Source organism: Eumetopias jubatus, unplaced genomic scaffold, assembly GCF_037043125.1.
Source record: "Eumetopias jubatus isolate StellerSeaLion01/CBP00866 unplaced genomic scaffold, mEumJub1_p1.0 scaffold_7, whole genome shotgun sequence".
Lineage (NCBI taxonomy): Eukaryota > Metazoa > Chordata > Mammalia > Carnivora > Otariidae > Eumetopias > Eumetopias jubatus.
Window position 1 is genome coordinate 108,064,531 of NW_028274813.1, and position 23,025 is coordinate 108,087,555.

Consider the following 23,025-nt stretch of genomic DNA (forward strand, 5'->3'; position numbering starts at 1 on the left):
AAACGGACAACTGTTCCCACCTGCCAACCCAGCAGGGCTGTGCTGAGCATGAAATGGGGCGCAGGAATTTCCTGGAAAAGTTTAAAGTGCTGTGCCCATATAACACGAGTGTTATAATTACAGGCAGTTCCATTTATATCCTGCTGTATTCGGGTGGGCAGGAGCCTGTCCAGATGCAGCTCAGGAACAGTGGATCATGAGTCAGGTTTCCACCCCTCTGCATGCTGCCTGCTGTGCACGTGTCCCCCTACCCCACACCCTGCCTCCGATTTGGGATTTCTGACTCAGACCCCCTCAGATTCCATAAGCTTTAAGGGAGCAGCTGCTTGGTGTGGGGGGGAAAAGTGTAAGACTGGTGTTTTTGTCGCTTATGTCACTTCAGCGGGTCACTCAGACTTTGTGTGACTCAGTTTATTGCTCTGGAGATGGGGACCAAGGAATCCTGCCTGATTCACCTCACAGAGGAGTGGGGGCGGGAATCGGTGAGATAATGAAGGTCATGTATAAGCCGGCAGGATCAATAGGTCTTTTCTGGCAAACGAGGAGGCAGAAGGATGCTCCCGTGGTGCCAGTCAGGGGAGAACAGCCAGGACGCCTGTCTGCCCAAAGTATGCCCCCGACTCAGACTCCTGCCGTGCGGTGCTCCCACCATGCAGTGCTCCCAGGTGGGGCTCCATGGTTTAGAAAAACGTTCTCACAGACACCAACTCTCTCGAGGCCCCTCTGGCGATTCTGGGAGGTTCCAGCCCCATCTTGCCAATCAGAACCAGGTGAGGTGTGCCGAGGGTGAGTGAGAGCCTGACACTCTGGGCCTGCGACGCAGAGCCTCTGACATGGCATGCTGCTCGTGACATGGCGTGCCCGCCTGGGACCTCTGCCACCTGGCACATCTGGACACCCTCCCGCATCAGTGTGGGGCTAAGCCCCCGCACGCACAGACCGCCTCAGGCACAGGGTACTATTAGCGAAATGCCATTGGTTTTGACCCAATTTTCACACAAGGCTCTGTGGACCAACTGGGACCTTTGATCCTGGAGGAAATGCCCCCATCGGCACCCTGGGCAGGGAGGGGGTGGTTCATTACTTGTAGCCCACTCCCTGCTGAGAAGGGCTTGAGACAACCTGTTGCAAGTTGAAGACCTTGACTTCCTTCTTGCAGGCATGGCAGACAGAGACAGAGAGACCGGAGAAACAAAGAGGCGTGAGAGCCCAGGAGAGGCGGGGTGACCACCTAGAGAGCTGGGAAGTGCACGGGAGGGCGATTCCAACCCTGACCCACCTCCACCACGTGGGACGAAAAGCCTGTCTGCGACATCTCCAGCCCAAAGGACGTTTCGTTCTTGTTGGTGCCTAAAACAGAAGGACAGAAAGATCTCAGCTCCACGCCTGATCGCTCAGCGCCACACACACCTGCATCTCCACCCCCAGCACCTGTGTCCTGGGGGCCCCTTCAGCGAGGGCAGAGGGGGCCCTGAGGCTGAGTCCAGCAGCACTGCCCCCCTGGGTGGCCCCAGGCTGAGTCCAGCAGCACTGCCCCCCTGGGTGGCCCCAGAGGCAGGCAACCTGCACAGGGAGGCACCAGGCACCTTCTGGCAGCTGCTGGCTTTACTATTAGTAGCCCCGTTACTGCTGAAAAGGGTTTGGGACAAGTTATATGACAGAGCATGTATGCTATATGACTGTCAAAATAGGGGAAAGATCGAGAAAAGTGCACGGAAAGAAATAGTCTACATTTTTGGCAAGAAGTGGAAATTCCATTTCTTTTCCCACTTCTCTCCTTCCTATTATTCACCAGCTTTGGTTCCAGAGGCCTCTGGATGATGCCCAAACGTTGGCTCGACCCTTGGGAGGGAGACCTGTCACCACCACAGCTTTGCACAAGAAACCCATGTGTGCTGAAAGCCCCTCCCCAGAGAGCCCCCGCTCCCCCCAGGGCCCTGGAGCCGAAGTTCTCCACGCCCAAGGAAACCGTTTCTAGAAGTACCCTCATCTGGATATTTAAGTCCTATGTGAGTGTCAAAACTCAGGCTCATACTTTCTATTCCTTTGTCCTGTGGATAAGGGCTGCTTTTGTCTCCTCGTGGGTCTGGAGCTCATCTTTTCCAATGTGCTCGGGCTCTGGGACACTGCTTTCTGCCTCTGTTTACAAATCCTCCCATGTGGCCCAGCCCAGGGTCGGGAGGGCCAGGTCTAGCAATACACGGAGCAAAGGAGAGCCGTGCAAACAAAACTGGAGTTTAAATAGTAAGTAAAGAGAGGGGCGCCTGGGGGGCTCAGTCGGTTAAGTGTCTGCCTTCAGCTCAGGTCATGATCCCTCGGTCCTAGGATCGAGCCCCAAGTTGGGCTCCCTGCTCAGTGGGGAGCCTGCTTCTCCCTCTCCGTCTGCTGCTCCCCCTGCTTGTGTGCTCCCTCTGTCAAGTAAATAAATAAAATCTTAAGAAATAATAAATAGTAAGGAGAGAGGCAATCGGAAGGAACCCTGTGCAAAGTGCTTTTGGCGGAGTGGGAGGCAGCGGACTCAGGGATTAAGCGTTTCAGGCTACGGAGGCAGGCCCAGCTGCATCCAAACTAGGGTTGCCAGATAAAATACAGGATGCCCAGTTCAATTTGAATTTCAGACAACCAGCGGATAACTTCTTAGTATCAGTCTGCCACAAACACTGCATTTTATATTTGCTAAATCCGGCGACACTAGCTCAGACCCCGACTCCTTCCCAAGCTGGGGAAGCTTTGGCAAGTCACTTGGTTCCTACAGGCTTCAGGATCGTCAGTGGTCAAAGGAGGAGAAAGTCGCAAAGCCACTGTCCGGGGCTGTCTGTGAGGTTGCACAGCCTCCAGTCCCGCATGGAATACCACTCATTTATCGTGAAGGGATGGCTCCTGCTAAAGCATTCCGTGTTGTGGGGCTGGATGTCGCTCCATGGGGTTCACCTGATATGAGCCTGGAAGCGTAGACCCCTCTCGGTAGGTATCGCTTACCTTCCAAGCTGAAGATCCTGTCCCCCAGGGCATCAACAATGTCCTTCAGGGCTGCCTCGTCGGTCACGTTGAAGAAGTGCTTGTCATCGGGATCACTGGCGATGTATTTGATCTCGTTTAGAAAAGCTTCTGGATTGATCCCCCTGCGGTTGTAGTAGCCTAGGACCTGCCAGGGAACAGGGGCAGGGTGACCAAGCAGGACGTAGCACAGACCTCCCCACACGCCCTAGTCCCCTGCCCCCCGCCCCCCGAGTGGCCACGGCCGCTGTTTCAGCTGCCAGGAGCAGAACTTGGGGTTCCATTTGCAGTTTGAGACGGGCTGTCTTGTAGGGGCCAGAGAAGGCCCCTGGTCTAAGATAAGGGTCTGGGGGCTGGGTGGCTTGGGGGTGTTTCCTAGAGTTCTGAGGTGTCAGAATCTCCCTGGCAATGGAGGAAAAAACCTCCCAAGCCCCCACAACTGTTGTGGATAGCCCTGGATTCCCCAGATGCTCTTTAGGAGAGGCTGAAACCAGGAGAGGCCCATTGGAGGGCCTGGACAGCTTGTTCACTACCCAGAAAATGCCCCTGAGACTCCCCAGAGGTTTGAGGTTTGATGGCTAAGCCTCTAGGGGCACACAGTCTAGGACACTCGGGGCAGGACTCACGGCTACAGCGTATCTGGTCACGTTGTCTCTCTCGCTTTGCTGGATCACCTTCTCCAGGTCTGGGCTGTCATGGGACTCTCCGTCTGTGATGACAATCATTACTTTCTTGGCCCCTTTCCTTCCACCTTTCTGGAAAGCCTCTGAGCTGAAACCATAGCACAGGGGGGAGGGTCACAGAGGAATGTAGGGATGGGGCAGCTTCCAGTGCTCCTCCCGAGGGGCAGCCACAGAAGTAGGGCCAAGCCCACTCACCTCCCCCGAGGGAGCAACCCAACAGGGTTGGATCTCGAACCAACGAAGAAGCTGGGTTGAGATGCCCACACTACTCATTCACCAGCTGCTCAGATGGGTCATGTATCTGCTTGTTCTTTTTTCTATCTTTTTAAAGATTGATTTATTTATGAGAGAGAGAGAGAGAGAGAGCGCACAAGTGTGAGGGGCACAGGGAAATCGAGAAAGGATCTCAAGCAGACTCCGTGCTGAGCGCAGAGCCCAACCACAACTTGATCTCATGAGCCTGAGATTCAGGACCTGAGCCAAAACCAAGAGTCAGATGCTTAACCGACTGCACCTCCCAGGCACCCTTGCTTATCTTTAAAAAGTGACTTTAAAGAACCCCTTTAGGGTCCTGACCATGCTGTTTGGGCAAGCGAAGGGGACAGCGTGGGTTTGGGAGGAAAGTTCAAGGTCAGATAGAGATCTTTATTTTTTTAAAGATTTTATTTATTTCTTTGAGAGAGAGAGAGAGAATGCACGAGGGGGGGGAGGGGAAGAGGGAGAGGGAGAAGCAGGCTCCTCACTGAGCAGGGAGCCTGATGTGGGACTCAATCCCAGGACCCTGGGATCATGACCTGAGCCGAAGGCAGACGCTTAACCGACTAAGCCACCCAGGCGCCCCAGATGGGGACCTTTAGACACCCTAAGTTAATGGTTCAAAAACCCAGCTGTACATTAGAATCACCTGGGGAGTTTAAAAAAATGCTGATGTCCAGGCCCCACCTGGGCATGTGATCAGAAGCTCTGGGGCATGGCCTGGGCATCAGTATTTTTCCAAAGATCTAGTGAATACTGATGCTGAGAACCACTTCCCTACATACTGAAAGGGTGATGGGCCAGAGTAACTCAACACCCAAACAACACTAATCCATAAAATACACGGAACGAAGGCTGAACGAAGTTCTGACTTTTCCCACAAGGACTATTTTGATTCTATTTTGGGAACTATTAAATAGCAAATTCCATGACAAATACTCCTCTTTCTCGCTTTTTATTTTGTTTTCAGTGCCTGAAGCAGGTGCTTGGCCTGCCTGTTGGGCCATCCAGCCAGGGGCCGGGGCTTGGCTTTCTGGCCCACCACATTGCGGAGAGGCTCTTAGAGCTGGCAGCCCATCTCAGAAGCAGGAAACCTGGCTCTGGAACCATCACTGGCTCTCCATGCCTCTGGGGCCAACCCTCCTTTAGACCGTGAGGTTCTGAATAGGAATGACACGGTCTGGACCCAAAGTCTGACCCAGCAGGTAGAATTTTCCAGTAAGGATCTGAGAATAAATGTTTCCTTGAGACTCTTGGGTCTGACCCACAGATTTAGGCTCCACGATGCTAGGTTAAAGCTCATCACCAAAGGTATCTCTTGTGACACGGCCCGCTGATGAACTGATGTGCATGATTAAGATGTTGAGGAATTCACAAAGCCTGGAAGAAGTTAGTTCAGAGCATCTTCAAGCTCCCAGTTAAGAGAACAGACCATCTGCCATTCTCTCAGCTCTATGATATTGTGGATAGATGGACTTAAAAAAAAACATTGAGTTTTGTTTTATTTTATTGTGAGATTTTATTTATTTATTTGACAGAGAGAGAGAGAGAGAGAGAGATACAAGTAGGCAGACGGGCAGCCAGGCAGAGGGAGAGGAAGAAGGAGGCTCCCTGCTGAGCAGGGAGCCTGATGCGGGACGCGATCCCAGGACGCCGGGATCATGACCTAAGCCGAAGGCAGACATTTAACCGACTGAGCCACCCAAGCACCCCAAAACTGTTGAGTTTTAATATGAGCTGTGAACTGAAGGAGGCCAGAGGTACACTTGATGTGACTATAGCAAATTTTGAGCATCAGCCTGACCCATTGGAGTGAGAATTCTGCCAGTCCCTCAAAGGAGATTCTAGATGTTTCCATCACCTCATCGAAGGGTCAGGCCCAGGCACAAAACTCCATGCAAAGAAAGTATGGCAGGGGAGAAACAGGTTTTATTACATGGAATTGTGTGAATATCTGTATGAATCTGCAATGAGGTGAATATTGACATGAATCATCAAATTTAAAATTGTGATTTTCTATTGTGTAGAAAACCTTGGATTTGTTCCCTTGTAAATCAGATCATAAGCTCCTTGAGAGCAGTGAGAGCTTGATAATCTCAACTCACATTCTGGAAGCCAGAATGATCTATGGACAAGTAGGCTATATCATGTCTCCTTTCTGCTCAAAACCTGCACTGGCTCCCATTTCTTTCGGGTCCTGACAATGGCCCATCAACCCATCATAATCTGGCCTGGTCATCCTCTGTCCCTCTGAGCCCTTCCTCCTGCTTGTTCCCCTTAATTAAAAGTGTTGAGTGAACTAAGGTGGAATCACATCATTGTCCCCACGGCCTCCAAGCCATACATGACTACCAGATTCATCTTTACGTGCACATCTGATGAAAACACTCTCGAGCCTAAGAGCCCTCCGTGGCCACTCATGGTTGTTCTAGCTATGACATTATCATTCTCACAATCTGGCTCCAATCCCCCCAAACAGGAACCCCATTCCATTGTCAAAAGGCTCCAAATATAAACATTACTCGACTTTCCCCCTCTTCTGTCCTTGGCCGGATGGAATGTCTTCTTTCCACCTCTCCCTGATCGAATTCTGGGGTCTTCTTAGGACAAGCCAAATGCCAGCCCCTCTTAGCAAATCCTTCCTTAGATCCTACCCTTTCATCCTCACTGATTTAGGCTGATGCTTGTCAGAGTTCCTGACTGGGCCAGGGTGGGTCATGGGTTACCATCTCTGTAACCCCTCAAGTCCATGGCCTGGATCTTCATACTTTGGAGGAGCACACACACAAAAATGCATTGTGAATAACTGAGTGAGGAGAGCAAACCTTTTACTTTAAGACACACCCCCTGTAATTTGGGACTTGGCAGGCTGAGGAGATCAGATTTCAAACTTCACTTGAGGCCCAGATTGCATATCCCAGCATGGTCATGAGTCATGACTGGTTCAAACTACTTGGTGGGTCCCACACTCGTAATTGACCTGGGGTTGGTGGGCTGCATCCCTGTATGAGTCAGTTAGTTCACACTGACGATCACCAGTGGGCACCGGCTTCCTCTGTTGCCCCAGCAATTCCATGAGCATGTGTGTGTGTTTGTGGGGGGGGGGGGCTCAGGGACTCATTCCAGTGACAGCAAAACAGAAAAATGGCCCGTTCCTTTTGAGGATGAGTAAGAGCCATCTTCACACGGAGGGAGGTTCATGGCCTATTCTTTGCGAGGATGAGTAAAAGCCAGATTCATTTAGGAAAAACATTTGAGCAAGTTTTATCAGCAAACCCAGAAATATGTTAGTGGAGCCGTAACTAAATTATAAAGAGTTGTAAGGTTGGAGAAAGCTTCATCGTTTGACCACATGAAATCACGTTACTGCTAAATTCTATTAAACACATTGACTTATCCGATGTGAGGTGGGATTATACGAAAATGGGCCTGCGCTCTCAATGGACATAGCAGAGCTTCTATTTGTAGATGTAGAATTTATACATTTAAAATCCATTAGCCTTAGATGTAGTCACCTTAGGGGTTTAGGCCTCAGCTCAAAAGATCTTGGGGAATTGCTTCTAAAGTCACTTCTTGATTTCAGTGGGGGTGAGCACAATGTTCCGAGCAACGGCCATGTCACTGGAGTGAGCACGGAGCCATCCGTGAGGGCGCTGTCTAGAGGCGACATTCATTTTCACGGTGAGTGGGTACTGGTGTGATTTTAAGGAGCCAGCCTCGTTAGCGTACAACCTCGGGAGTTAGGAGTTATATTTAACGATGGTCCTCACACTCCACTGATGACACAGACTCCACGGAAGACTCTGCCCTCATGGAAACTATCCACTTTTTTATCGGGTCTCTGTGGCACAGTGCATTTTCCAAAGTTGGTTGTAACAATACCTCCCATTCCAAATGCTCTCCTGTGATGTGACCTTGCCATTCCTCCATCAAGAGGCAGAATCAAGTTCTCTTCCCCTTGAACCTGGGCCGGTCTTGATGACTTGCTGGATCAATAGAATATGGCAAGAGTTATATCTGGGACTTTGGGGGCTAGGTCAAGGCCGTCTCAGAGTTCCTGTGGGGGCCTCTTGGAAAGCTCTCTTGGGACGCTCCCTCTCAAGAGTCCGGCTGCTACACCACAAGAAAACCGAGCCACATGGCCACGTGTGGGTGCTCAGGTCGCCAGCCCACACTCAGCTCCCAGCCAACAGCCTGCGACAACTGCCAGGCTCATGAGTGTGCCATTTTGGATGTCCAGTCCAGTCAACCCCTCCGATGACAAGAGCCCCAGCTGACACACCAGACTACACCCATAGGAGAGAGACCCAGAGAGAATGGACCAGCTAAGCCCAGTCAAGCCCGGAACCTGGAGAGATTAATAAATTATTGTCTCAAGGTACGGAATTTTGTGGAGGTTTGTTACACAGCAATGTAGAACTGCACAAGTTATCTGAGATTTAAGTAAATTATCATTATTTCTATTTTATTAGGATTTTTTTTTTTTTTTTTTTTACCGAGCAAATTCGATGCCAAATGCCGTCCGGGTCTCCGTTCCTCCTCTCTGCTCAATGTGGCTGGCAGCTTCCACCACATCTCGTACAGACCTGTAGTCATTGAGGTGAAATTCATGCACCACGTCTTCTCCGTACTGGACAACTCCAACCTGCAAGAGAAGAGAGAGGACCCCTGAAAGCTGGGCCATGGGCGGTGAGGCTCCCCAGAGTCATCTCTCTGTCCGCAACTGTTGGCAAGTGCGGAGGGCGGGGGACCTCCCCAAGGAAGAGTCACTGGGAAGGGAAGCCGTTCTGCAAAGTTCTGCAGAGCTCCAGGAATGAATGGGTGGCTTGGTGAGGCGGGTGGAAGGTGCCTCTCCAGAAGGGAGACTGTTGGGTGGGATCGAGCCCCGCATTGGGCTCCGTGCTGAGTGTGGAGCCTACTTGGGACTCTCTCTCTCTCCCTTTCCCTCTGCCCTTCCCAGCTTGTGCACTCTCTCCCTTTAAAAACAAAAAAACAAAAAACAAAAAACAATAAAAATAAAGAAAGGCCCAACAGATTATGTTCCTCGAGCATAGGATTGAAGCCTAAAATATTAGGAGCAGAATGACTGGAGGGCCATGGCATTTTTCACCAAAAGGCTGGAACCAAGGATTCTGAAAACTTGGAGGAGAATCTTTTATCGCCAAGGTTGATAAGATATAGACAGTACTAATAGTCTCAACATAAAAAAAAAAAACCTTAAGGGCCTATAGTAGGACTGGAATGATAAAACCTTCCTGTTGGATGGGCCCCAAGTTTATCTGGTGCCTTTTTAAGGCCAGACTTTCGTGCACGAGACCCTAAAGATGATCGTCCCATTGTGGGCAAGTCATTACTTCTTGAGAAAGCCCACTGCCTCTTTAACAGCTTTAATTGTTACAAAATAATTTCCTAGAATGACTTGTAACCTGCCACCTTGTACCTTCTAAATGTCAGTCCTCACTTGGCCGCCCAAAACAATACAGAATAAATCGACCCCCTCTTTAGCCCAGCAGCGTTTTGGACACCTGCTGGTAGCTATGTCCTCCCTCCCTCCCCCACTCGGTCTCTCAAGATCTGTGTGTCTAATGCCCCCCCCGTGCCTCACTCAGCAGGGATCCACTCAACCTTCCCCGCCTTCCTTCTTACTCTCTCTAGGAAAAGTTTTTCTTAATAGTTGGCATCTATCCCAGAAGACGGGTTTGGCCGGTGAAAAGGGGCCTCCTCGGAACTGTCCCCGGACGCACCCAGCAGAGGTGGGCGTCCCGGGCTGCAGGGCCCGGGCCTGGCCCTTGCACCTACACCTCATTAGCTCATGCAAAGATGCTCCTCCACGGCCCAGGCCGGCGTCTTCCATAGGTTTGGGGAGCCCTGGTCAGAGGAAGAGGGAGACACTCACCTGGATCTGCCCAGGGCCGATGTAGAACTTCTTCAGGATGTTGATGAGGAAATGTTGAACCTCCACCCAGGGGTAGATGCTGTTGGAGCCATCCAGGACAATGACGATGTCCATGTAGGTCTGGCACCCTGGGAAGTGGGGACACGGTCATGGCTGCCCAGTAACTCAGCGCTTTCAGTCTCTGATTCTCCAGGTGTGGGTCCAGGGGGCAATAAAAGAAGGACCTTGTCGCATGCATGTAATTCCCCGGGCTAGTAGTTCATTTGTGCAACATGAATGATGAGCCCAGGAATTCCTGGCTCTGCTCAGCCACTCTGTGCTGGCTGTTTGAACCAAGCTTAAATCCACCCTGACTCCCTCTGCTCTTCATCAGGGACCAACCTACCATCAGCTGGCTAATGCTTTCAGCCCAAATGAATGAGTTTCACTTTTTAGGAGAGCAGTAAGGGGTGATGGCTTAAGATGAGGGATCCAGCAACAGACTGTTTGATTCCCGGCTTTGCCGGGCATTAGCTACGTGAGCTTGGGCAAGTCACCTAACCTCTCAGTGCCTGTTATCTCTGCTGTAAACACAGGCGAGGGGATAGGAGAAGGTTGCCAGGAGGAATCAAGGAAACGAGGCTGCTAAAGGGCTGAGCACAAAGTCAGGGCCCAGGAAATCTTAGCGGATCCTCTTATTTTTTTAAATGTTTTTTTTCTATTTATTTTTTAAGCAAAGTACTTTGTTAATGTGACAATGACATCGTCAGGTCAAGTGTTTGTGCCTTTATTTCTGCTCTGAGCGTAAAGGTTTCTCTATAGTCTTATAATATTAATACCAAGTTAAAATGAACGATAAAAACCAACAAAGAAACATTGGTACCGTAACAAATGCAACAATCTTCTTTTAAAATCTAAGTAACTTATGTCTATTGGTGAACGGTTAGGGTTGCTTTGAAATTAGATGTCCCAGTATGATATGATATATATACATACTATATTAGATTATATCATATTGAAATATTGGGTATCTGCTGACTTCTACTGGAGAGTTTTCACACTGTTGTAAAATCTACTTTATAGCAAAACAGCAGGAGACTTCTGTGTGTTGACCATTCCAGTAACTCCTGCGTCATGAAGGTGCAGTTGGTTGAAGTCAGTGCTCACCAGAGACAAAAGGTGGTGGCTTTGAATGTAGACATTCTCGTCCCACCTGCACGCTGTGTGCAGCATATGATGGCTCAATTCCTCTGGGCTAACACAGCCAGATAGCTTTGTCCTTTTCCAGCCTGGTTTAGCTTAATGCCTGCTGCCAGCTGTGTGGTGCGGGCGGCCATGGACGTGACCGAGACAGAAACTCCTTAGTTAGGGGGACTTCCTAATCCAGTGGTAGGAACCAGGTTTCTTTTATTTTTAAGCCATCTTTATTATGAGAACGCATATATTACTGCTGATTCCTTTCTTGCGATTTCACTTTTTTTTTTTAAAGCATCTTGGGAAGAACTTTGCTTTAGATCTGTGGTTCCTAAACAGGACTGAACACTCCAGGGAACACACACACACACACACACACACACACACACACACACACACACTCACTCCCACGTACATACACCCTGGGGCTTGTCCCAGACCTACTGAGTTAGAGCCTCCAGAGGGGGTGCCCTGGGGTCCACCACTGCTGCTGGTGGACCAGTGAGCAGGCCTCCAGCAGAGGAGTTCCTGGAGGCTTAGATGGTCATTTGTTGGCCTGGGGTGAGGTTCCCCATTCACACCTCATGTGACCGAACTTGCCAGCCACAGCACCGCCTTTCCCTTGGCCACTTTGTGAGAATAGAATCAACACCTCCTCCTCACCCTTAAAAGGACCACTTTCTAGCCCCTGCTGTGCTGCTGTCCGCCCCCCCCACCCCCCGCACCCCCGCCAGAGGTGCTAATTCCCTCACCCTCAATAAAACGGGTTAGCAGCTGCTTGGGTGACGGTATTCAGCCCAGAGGAAATAGTGAGGCTCGGAGCCAAGTAGTCTGGGCTTGCGGGAGACAAGGTCTGAACACTATTTCTCCAGATTTTCTTGGCGGGTGGGGAGTGAGTGGGAGGTTTTGTGTTCCATGAGGCTCTGGGCAAGCTGAGCAGAGCTTCCTGATATCCAGGAACACCAGTTAGCGGGGGCCGTTACCAGGGATATTTCTGTTTTCCTTGACTTTCCACCTACAAGGCAACTGCATCACGTAACATCAGAGGGCACCATTCACATTGTAGTCTAAGTGAACAAGGTCCCCAGAATTGTGCTGAGCATGGCTTGCTGCTCTACTTGGTGGCCCAGCAACCTCTTCCTCACTCACAGTGGGTTTGCAGTAAGCCTCTCTGCCTGCCAAGATTGTCTTCATAACCTCAGCTCACTGGCTTCCCACCAACACTCTGTTGTGGGGTAACCCACAGGTTCTGGAGCAGGGCGGGGCTCAAGTCCAGGTGCTGCTTCGTAGCTGCAGGGTGGCAGGGATCAGAGCTCAGAGCCTTCCATGACCATTGGCCACTCAGCATGGGTCAGCAGATTTGAAGCTACTTACTTTGGAGAGCTGGGGCCACTGTCTTGGAGAACCTGAAGTTGGAGTTGACTCTCGAGCACATCCCTGTGGTGTAGTAGGAACTCCCACACTCGTGAGACCAGAGGGGGCTGCAGGCCTGCGAAGCACAGGGCAGACCCCTAGTCAGTGGGGGGGGGGGGGTGTCTCCGGGAGGGTCCAGACCCAACAGCCTTTAGCCCAGCCCAACCTCCATGACCTAAGACAGACATCCTCTATCTGAGTATTGGTACTCCAAGGATTTAGAGTCTTCTTGGAGTCTAACTGAATTCTTTCTTGCGCTAATGTGTTCTAGTTCTCTTGCTTCGGATGGAATGGAGAAAAACCAATCTTAGAGTCCTCCTTTGTTGCATTTTCAAGGGTTCCATTCTCTATCCCATCACTTAGAGTTGTGACTCTCCTTTACCCTTCCTGCCCACCCTGCCCACCACGCGGCATCATCCATGGGAGTGGAACCTTCAAGGTCACTAGAAGAACCTCTCTGTCTGAAGAGGTCACCTGAAGGTCCTTACTGGGAAAACTTCCAGGACTGGGTTCCAACAATATGCCCAGGCCTCTTACTGGGGGGAAAAAAAAAAAAAAAAAAAAGAATGTTTCTGCTCCTTCTCTGAAATTTGCTACCAAACACATTGATGTCAGCTTCTCATTTAAAGATTGAGTAATGAGTCCCCCTCAGGGTCAGGATCATTAAAAATGAAAGCCCAGCCACATGCCTCCATTTTTGTCTTGCTGCCAGGAAACCTGGGACTAAATTTTGTGCTGTAATTTCCTTTGGTCTGGAAAAATAATTATTCCATTTCTTAATTTCTTTCTTTAATTAGCTTTCTTTTTTTAGTCAGATTTTAAGGGTTTTGTTTTATCTATGTTCTTTGTTGAAGCTGCAGTAAATTATTTCTGGAAGTAGGGGGAGAATAAAGGAAGGCAGATGGTGGATGATGGCTGGAGGGATAGATGGATGGATGATGATGGATGGATGGATAGATGGATGGATGGATAGATAATGGATGGATGAGTGGGTGGATGGACGATGGAAGGATGGATGGATAGATGGATGGGTGATGATGGACGGATGGATAGATGGATGGATGATGATGGATGGATGGATGGATGGATGATGGATGGATGGATGGATAGATGGATGGATGATGATGGATGGATGGATAGATAATGGATGGATGAGTGGGTGGATGGACGATGGAAGGATGGATGGATAGATGGATAGATGATGGATGGATGGATGGGTGGGTGTACGGATGGGTGGATGGATAGATGGATGGATGATGGATGGGTGAGTGGATGGGTGGAAGGATGGATGATGGATACATAGATTGATAGATGATGGATCGATGGGTGGTTGGATGATGGATAATGGATGGATGCCTGAATGGATGGATGATGGATAATGGATGGATGCCTGAATGGATGGATGATGGATAATGGATGATGGATGGGTGTAGGAAGGGATGGATGGAAGGATGAGTGAATGGGTGGATGAATAGATGAATGGAGAGATAAACAATTGGTTGGGGGATGGACTGAAGAGTGAATGGATGAATGGATGAGTGAATGAGCGAACAAAAGTTGCCATTTATAAACCAGGGACTTAACCAACCCACGGAAACCCCAGAGGGTGTATCACACAATCCTTCTTGGGCCTTCATCCACCTTGTGAAGTAGATGAAATCAATTTGGTAGGAACATGATAAGGAGCCTCAGAAGGAAAAGGGAATAGCAAAAAAGCCCCTGACAGGTCTGTGTGTGGACAGGACCCAGGGTCCTGTTTGCCCTTGGCTGGGATGATGAAGGGCTATGGGCTGACCACACACTGAGGCACCTCTGGACTTTCCCCGGCAGGGCCACTATGCTCTCCATAGCCCCTGAGCATCCCACTCATCTCGTTGTCCTGGTGTCTGGTGCTCCACACCCTGAATGTCCCATCTGTCCACAGAAACATATTGTTGGATAAGAACAAAGAGCGACACAAGCCCTCCCATCTTAAAACGAGCGGCTCATTTTATTGGGCTTTCTGGGGTAATGCTTCTCTGAATTCCTCTCCTGTAGCTGTCTCTAGAACTATCTGTCCCAGCTGGATCTTGTTTTGAATCTCCAGCATTGCCCAACCCATGGTGGCAAGGAGCAGGCAGCGCCTGCCATGATGCCACCCGCACTTGCTGCGTGCAGGGTGCAGAGACCTCTGATGACAGGCCTTCCTGCCCCAACGTCATGTTTATGCTCCTCGTTGGCTTCTCAGCTCTCCCCCCACCAGAACTGAAACCTTAGGGGGGCAGGTGCTCTGTTGACTGCTGAATCCCCAGTGTCTGGCATTGCGCTCAGCACATCGTAAGGGCTCAAAGCATCAGTGTTGAAATGAATAAATGTCCCTACCACTTCAGCACAAATACCTCTCCTCTCTCTTCCCTGCTAAGACCCATTGTCTCTTCTTGAAAAGCAAATAAAAAACCTCCCCCAGAGGGGTGCCTGGGTGGCTCAGTCGTTAAGTGTCTGCCTTCGGCGGGGGTCATGATCCCAGGGTCCTGGGATCGAGCCCCGCATCGGGCTCCCTGCTCGGCTGGAAACCTGCTTCTCCCTCTCCTGCTACCCCTGCTTGTGTTCCTGCTCTCGCTATCTCTCTCTGTCAAATAAATAAATAAATAAATAAAATCCTTAAAAAAAAAAAAAAAACCTCCCCCAGAAAGCCTTCCCATCTAACCCTGCACAGTCCGGGGGGCCCGGCGCTCTGTATCTCTTCCCTCAGTTGTCGTAAATCTGTGTTCTCTCATTTACGGCTTCCCTTCAGAGACTTCTTAGGGTGTGTGGTGTGTCCTGTTTCTTTGACCGAACCTGGAGCAGAGATTCGTGCCCTCTCCCACCCCCGCCTCAGAAATTTGGCTCTCCAGAAGGAGGGATGGGCTCCCTTCACACCGTTGGCTGTCTCTATTCCTGTTCCTTTCAGGCTGTCCATCCTGCATCCCCAAGGTGTGCATACAAAAGAGCTCAATATGTTTTCCTGCCGGGGCTGTCCCCCTCAAAAGCTGAGGGTACGCTGGCAGAATGGTACAGGCAGGAAGTCTGGGGCAGAGCTGCTCCCTGAGCGTGTGGACAGCATGTGAGTGTGTAAGGACACGGTGACTCACCCCCTGCCTCTCCTGGCCCCAAGCAGAGGGTCTGTGGGGCAAGAGGGGTGGGGATGTGGAGAAAGGGTGAGGTGGGTGGCTCTTACCAGGAAGCTGTTGTCCTTGGGGTTGGTGGCCAGGCTCAGGCCGAGGCGCATATTGTCCTTCCGCTCAGACACGTTGGACAGAGTGACCCTTCCTGGGGTGGGAGGGAGAAACTTAGCCGGCAGCCCCCACCCCCACCGCCCACCCTGACCCAGAGCCCCCTGCAGCTGTCAGCCACCAGGGTCCTTCCTGATTCTCCCTGCCCCTCTGGAGCCCTCGATCGCCTGCACGTCCAGGCAGCCCTCCATGCTATACTAAGGTCTTGCCCAGACATGGTCTTAGTTACTTCCTCATAGTTCCCTGTGAGATGAGGAAACTGAGTCTCAGAGAGGCCAAGCAACCTGTTCAAGGTCACACAGCAAGCACTAGGCAAAGTATTGCCCAGTCCAGCGTTTTTACTTCTCCAGACATCTGACTGGTCCCTGGCATTCCTCATGTGTCCCGTCCTGCAGCTTTCAGAACGCCTGACGTCGGCTGGTTTCCTCTGGGCAGCGTCCCCTCCACATTTTCCTTCAAGCCAGTCTGCCATCAAAACTTAGTAGTCTGGGTCCTCCCGTGACCCTGGCTCTCTGCTCATCTGATAAACTGACACACAATAACCAATTCTCTCCCAGGACAGCAAGAGCTCTCTACAGGTGTGTGAGGTCTTGCGAGAACATCCTTCTGTGGTTGGCTGTCAAGAGAACTAATTAGGAGCAGGGTTACTATCAGCCAGCTGAGTGTCAGGAGAGGGCTGGGGCAGATTAGAATGGCTCAAAAAGATTCTGTGAAGGTTTGACAAAATCATGCCACCAGGCCACTGAAGGGAAGGAAGCAAGCTTGACTTCCCCAGAGGTGCGCTGGTGTGTCAGTGGATGCGCGTTGGGGTGTACACATGTGTGTGGGCATGTGGCAGGGCGTAGAATTTCGGGGGGAAGTGAGCCAGGCATTTCATTAAATGCAGAGCAGGTCAATCTTCCTGTACTGTGAGGGGCAAGTAGATGTCTTCCCTGCCGACTTCCAAGGACTTGGGTGGCCTCCACTGAGAATGGTTTGCATCTAGCTTCGGTGGTGGCTGTCAGTTTGAAGAGGGGCCTGGGGCCGGGCATGTGACGCCCCACTGTGCTGTGGGCTGGGGGTGGGGACAGCTGCGTTGGTTGTTTTTTCTCTCTGGGTTCCCTCAGTTGGTAGTAAGGCTTCTTTTGAAATCCAGCCCCTCTTGGCTGGAGACTGTGAGTGACTGGGGTTGTTTTGTTTTTGTCTGTCCAAAGAAGCCAGAGAGAAAAGATTAGTAATAACATTGTGTTTTTACAATGCCTATATCATTTACAAAATACTGCCCACATGTGCCCTCCCAGGACCCCCTCTCGGTCCTGGGAGGCCCAGGAGTCAACATTCCCATTTCACAGACGAGAAAATGGAGATGCAGAGAGGGTTAGTGACTTCTAGGAGGTCAGTTGCTGGTAGATGAGAGGGTGGGGGCGTGAGTCCAGGCTGTGCACCATTCCATCCTGAGCTGTCCTGTCTGATGGCAGGGCGGTGGTGGCAGTGGGGTGGTAGTGAGAAATCTGGAGAGGAAGCTCTAAGCCCTGACCCCCACCCCTCAGCAGCTTGGAGACTTCTGCCCTCTGTTTGTGTCAGGGGCAAGCACCCCACCTCACCTCACCTTACCTCACCCCACCTCACCTCATCCCACCCCACCTCACTCTAACTCACCTCACCCTACCTCACCTCACTTCACTTCACCTCACTTCACCTTACCTCACCTCACCTCACCTCACCTCACCTCACCTCACTTCACCTTACCTCACCTCACTTCACCTCACCTCACCTCACCTCACTTCACCTCACTTCACCTCACCTCACCTCACCTCACTTCACCTTACCTCACCTCACTTCACCTCACCTTACTTCACCTCACCTCACCTCACCTCACCTCACTTCACCTCACCTCACCTCACCTCACCTTACTTCACCTCACCTCACCTCACCTCACTTCACCTCACCTCACCTCACCTCACTTCACCTTACCTCACCTCACTTCACCTCACCTTACTTCACCTCACCTCACCTCACCTCACCTCACCTCACCTCACTTCACCTCACCTCACTTCACCTCACTTCACCTCACCTCACCTCACCTCACCTCACTTCACCTCACCTCACCTCACCTCACCTCACCTCACCTCACTTCACCTTACCTCACCTCACTTCACCTCACCTTACTTCACCTCACCTCACCTCACCTCACCTCACCTCACCTCACCTTACTTCACCTCACCTCACCTCACCTCACTTCACCTCACTTCACCTCACCTCACCTCACCTCACTGTGTACCATTTCCTTCCCCCTGGTCTCAGTGACCAAAGTTTTTAGTCAGATTGCTGACCCAGAAGCTGATGAGCATGGTAGGGGAGACTAAAGCTCACATCCTGCTTTTGCTGCATACAGGCCTTGCGGACTTGGGGCAGTCACTACCCTCTCGGGTTCGGTCTGCCCCTCTCTGAGCAGGAGAGACTAGCATCTTTTTCAGTGGGTCTGTTTGAGGACTGTGTGGCACAAGCCCTTCCTCACATGGAAGCTGCCTTCCAGAATCACATCCTCTGCCTGAGCCTCTGCCCTTTGTTAAAACCCCAACTTCATCCAGGTGTCGGGAAGAAAGTGCCAGTGACAGGCTTTTTCACACTGATGAGTGTGTGCCACCCATTCAGCCTTCCCTGGAGAGAGAAGAAAGAACATTCCTGGCTTGGTGAGGCTCACAGCCTGGAAAGGCCATAGGAAAACCCAAGAGTCAGGTTTCCCAGCCCTGCGTTTTCCACTGTGGAGATAAATTGACAGATGGTCTTCCTGCCCTACACTTTCTCCTTGGTGGAAGGGAAAGAAACAGTCCTCAAATGAAGGGCTTCCTGATCGGTTCTTTTCTTCTGCCCTGACTCACTCTGCTGCCCACCACCTCCCAGCTTATGCCCCAGTTTGGGAATGTTTTCCAGGGTGTGATGGCTTCATGGCTCTCGCTGCCAGCAGGGGCTCCTCCTCCTCTGGAGGGAAATAGGATCCACACTGGAAATCAGAGCAGTAGAGGAAACTAAATGATGAGTTCATGTGTCTATGTCCCCACCTAGACCAGGAGCTTCTCTCAGCGGCCTTAGCTTGAGCCCAGTGCTCACCCCTCCTACCCCCTCCTCGCTCCCTCTGCCCCAGCTGCGTGGCCCTTCTTTCAGAGTAAGCTCATTCCCACCTCAGGGCCTTTGCACGTGCTCTCCCACTGCCTGGCATGCTCTGGCCCCACCTGACCCTGACTCCTTGCCATCAGACCTTTGCTCAAATGTTACCTGCTTAAGGAGGCCTCCCCTGACCACCTTACTAAGGTAGAATCCCCTCCCCACCGCCTCCCTACCCAGCCTCTCCTCTCGTAGCTTTGTGGTTGATCACACAGCATTTCTCCCTGCCTGTAGCAGTATGCCTGTCTATCTCTACCCAATTTCTAGTTTGTCTGCTTGCTTATTGTCCTCTCCCAGGAGAGCCCTTGGCTTCCTGTGCCCTGCTGTATCCCCAGAAACTAGCACAGTGCTTGGCACATAGTAGGTTCTTAGTAAAATTTGGGGACATATTAGACCTGGAATAGATCCTAGGGTCATCGAGTCCACCCTCCTCACTTTACACATGAGTGAACCGAGGCTCAGAGACAGGATGTGAACTCCCTATGGACACACAGCGCAGAAACTGTCCAGCTGGAAGGAGAAACCCAGTTGGGCTTGTTTCAGAAGCCTGTGCCTTCAGGGTGGTGGTGACTGGGTTCTGTGAGCCACCAGCGAGGCTCCTGCCTCCCCCCAGACTGTTTCCTTACTAAGGTCTGGGCCCCGGCTGTGCTAGGGGTTTGAACTTCCCACCCATGGTGCTGACGCAGATGTGGACAGCGGGAGCGTCCGGCACCATGTGATGGGACAGCTGGCCGCCCTGGGGATCTGGGTTCTTGGGCTTTCTCTTTGATGCGGGCCTTTGTGTCCATCTGCTTATCTGTTGAAGCTCTGCCACCTCCCCCACCAGGCCCGCCCCGCCGGCTTCACCTCCCCAGGGAGCCCCACCCCTCGACTGGCTGCTGGGGGCCAGAGGCTGCCTTCCTAGAAGGTGGGGAGGCCAAGGGTCCTGGCTCTGGGGAAGGCAAGCCTTAGCGGCAGGACTGAGATGGCAGCATCTCAGCCCAAATGGAACTTTCGCTCCCTTCTGAAAGCAAAGCCATGGTCGGACGTTCAGGACAGAGTGGAAGTGCTTTAGAGGATTAGCATGGGTGTTTTCACAGATGCACAAGGATGTGCACACATGCGCACATGCATACACACACACGGATCCTGCAGGGCTCTTGGGTGAGGACAACGCCTTCATTTCTGGAAGGCCATGCTGCTCACTGATGGCAGGGTGGCTGAGGGCTGCCTGGATTGGAACCTCGGCCTTGCTACTTCTTACCTAGGGGACTCTCAACAGGTGCCCTCACCTCCCCCTGCTGCCATTCCCTGCTTTGTTACCTTGAATCTCGAATGGTCGTCGAGGGGATTAAATGAGTCAAAAATCCCTAAAAGTGCTTAAACCAGTGCCGGGCACATAGGGAACATTATAGAAGATATATGAATATTCGTTATTGTTACTACTTCAAAACTGGAAAGAAGACAGGAAATGTCTTTCTCCCTCTGGGAGAGAAAGCCTTGCGTTGAGGGGCAGTGAGGGAGTCGGAAAGAGCAACGGCCGGGTACACTGGAGGCCAAGGTTTGAATCCTGGCTGGCCCCTGACAAGCTGGTGTGACTCTGAGAAAGTGGCTTCCTCTCTCTGGCCTCAGCTTGCTCATCTGTAAAATGGGGGCAGCGACCCCAGTGTGAGTGGGAGAAGCCAGTGTGACTGTGGGCATGGATGTGCTTTAAAGTCTGTCCCGCCCTAGACGGTGGTTGGCCTCACTGTGGGGAGACCAGAGGCTCACGTTACCCAGGTTGAGCTTGGTGCAGTTCCCATGGGTCACTGGACACTTGTACACGTCTCCCGTCTTCTGGTGGCCGTTGGTTTCCAATGGAGCACCCACGACTAGCCTGGGAAGGAAAAGAAGACAAGTAAAGACGCCCGGAGGAGGTGCTTCTTCCTGGCAGAGGATGGGAATGGGGAGGGCGGTACTGAGGGGAAGATGGGGTGAGGAAGGAGAGAGGAAATGCTGAGGGGCAGCCGTGTGCAGACCCTCCAGCTCAGAACTGTGTCTCCCAGGGAGAGGGACACCAGCTGTTTGGCACAAAGTCATGGGGCCTGTGACCTACTCTGGGCCCTTGCCAAGATCTAGAGATACGGAGATGAAGACCACGTGGGTTCTATTCTAAATGGGATGGAGGTTAGCCCCTGGGAGAGGAGAACAGGGCAGACGCCATGGGGGAGGCGTGGTTGGCCCAGGTCTTAACGGATGATGATGAGTCCGTCAAACAGCGGGAGGGTGGTAGTCGTGGTCATTCAGACAGAGGAATGATGGTTTGGGAGCCATAGAGTCTTGGCCATGTGTTAGGACCTGTGGAGGGCCTCATTCCTCACCGTACGTGACAGGCTTTCTGCTGGGGACCCAGGGGCTGGGGGGCATGGTGCCTAGTGGTCATTCCTGGCTGCCTCCCAAGCCACTAAATCTTTGCTCAAGGTGGGCGAGGCAGCCAGTGTGGCTAGAGCGTGGCCAGGGGCAGGCACCCAGCTGGGGCCTCCGCCTTGAGCCTAGGCTTTGTGACCTTACTTGCCCAAAGAAGCAATCGTGTCTTCTGACTTCTGATGGCTGAGAGAGGACAGGCTTGGAGGTTCAGGCTACCCAGGACTCCAGTGGCTTCTTGTGGTCAGATTGCCCCCGGCCCCCGCTCCTGCCCACCTCTCTCTGCTCTCAGGGAAGTGCGAGAGGTATGAAGTGGGTGGTTAACAGAGTTCTGTTTGAAATTAGAGTTTATGAAATAAGAGCTGAGCTTTCTCCCCTGGGAACAAGATAATGACAGATTCTAAATATATCCGCTTATTAAGCATGCCTATTTTTGACCCGCAGGAATTAATTGGACCCATAAAATCTGTTTGTCTAGACGACGTGATTTTTGGCTACTTAATTCTGTGAGCGATTGTGTGGTCAAGGCTGCTCCATTCTTTTCAGCAGGGGGGTTGGGGAGAGAGAGGGAGGGACAGAGAGAGAGGGAGGGAAGGAGAGAGAGAGGGAGGGAGGGAGGGAGGGAGATGGGCAGGGAGGGCAGGAGAGAAGGAACTATTAGCAAGTGAACCTTGGGCTCCAAGCTTGCTTTTCTGGCTGCTCTAGTTTTCAAGGTCAACCTGATATGTGACCCAGTCTCCAGAGGGCTGTTTCCTCCAGGGCCCCACCACCTGCTGGTGAGTGCTTGCTAGAAAGAATGCTTTTGAGGAACACCTCATAGGGTGCCTCTGGGAGAACTAGGTGCAGCAGGTTCTAGGTCAGAAAAACCATGGCCATCTGCTAGAAAACCTGCCTCCATGTGTCTTCTAGAAAACACCCCAGCAGCCTGATAAGGTGGACTCCTCACAACTCTGCCCATTTTATGGAGTGGAACTTTGAGGCCTCAGCGGCCTACTTGATGGGGCCCCCAACACAGGGAGAGGCCTTTGGGCTGAGATTGGAGGGACTGTGGTCTGTGTGGTCTTGAGAGATCATTGGACTTTCCAGACCTTGGTTTTCTTAGCTGTGAAATGGGGTTATCAACCCCCGTACTATCTCTGTGCAAAGTCACAGATGTCAAAAGTCATCCAGAAACAGAGGGGCTGTCTCTAAGTAACCTATGCAGAAAGACTAAGGTCATGTGGTCTGGCAATGTCCAGCATGTAACAATCTGGCAGTTAAATCCACCAAGTCATTGTGACCCCAAACTTGCCTCAAGACCAGGTGTGGTCCTTTTCAAAGAACAAGGGCCAGCCCCTACCTCCCATCTCCATTCTCCAGACCCGATTTCCCTGGGGGACGTTGGCTTCTCATGAGGTGGCAGGACAGGGCATACTGTCCCCATATTACAGATGCAGAAGCTGAGGCCCCAAGAGGGGAGCTGACCCAGGCCCCCCAATCTGTCTGTGGCAGAGCCAGGACTGGTTCTCCTCGGACAGCTTTGTCTGTGTTGCCCCAAATATTTCTTTGCCATGCAGTGAGGGCCTGGGTCAGCCTTCTTTACCATTCTCGGGTCTTGCCGTTACGTGCGCCTGTCAGGCTTGAGGTTTTGAGGATGTGATTCAATCTCACTGCGAGGGGGTAACTGCCCAAGCCCAGGGAAAATGTTTGCGTCACCACCGAGACCAGCCAAATGGCTCCTGGGGTCTGGCAGCCCTGGCCATCCCCTGTGGCCTCAGCCTTATATAGCCATCTGCGGCCTCAGGCTTGCCGTGCCTCTGGGGGCAGGACAACACCAGTCCCTGTGGTGTGG

General features: G+C 51.7%; 1 protein-coding gene across 1 annotated transcript in view; it reads right to left on the bottom strand.

Annotated features, from left to right (window-relative positions):
• ITGA11 (integrin subunit alpha 11) overlaps window positions 1–23,025 on the bottom strand; it is a 111,867-nt gene that overhangs the window by 40,060 nt on the left and 48,782 nt on the right. Inside the window, exons 3-10 of the mRNA XM_088025179.1 lie at window positions 20,567–20,667; window positions 15,614–15,705; window positions 12,379–12,493; window positions 9,832–9,959; window positions 8,432–8,580; window positions 3,624–3,768; window positions 2,980–3,145; window positions 1,280–1,350 (exon numbers count right to left, since the gene is read on the bottom strand). Of these exons, the coding sequence (XP_087881305.1) occupies window positions 1,280–1,350; window positions 2,980–3,145; window positions 3,624–3,768; window positions 8,432–8,580; window positions 9,832–9,959; window positions 12,379–12,493; window positions 15,614–15,705; window positions 20,567–20,667 (967 nt within the window). The remainder of the gene's footprint in view (window positions 1–1,279; window positions 1,351–2,979; window positions 3,146–3,623; window positions 3,769–8,431; window positions 8,581–9,831; window positions 9,960–12,378; window positions 12,494–15,613; window positions 15,706–20,566; window positions 20,668–23,025) is intronic.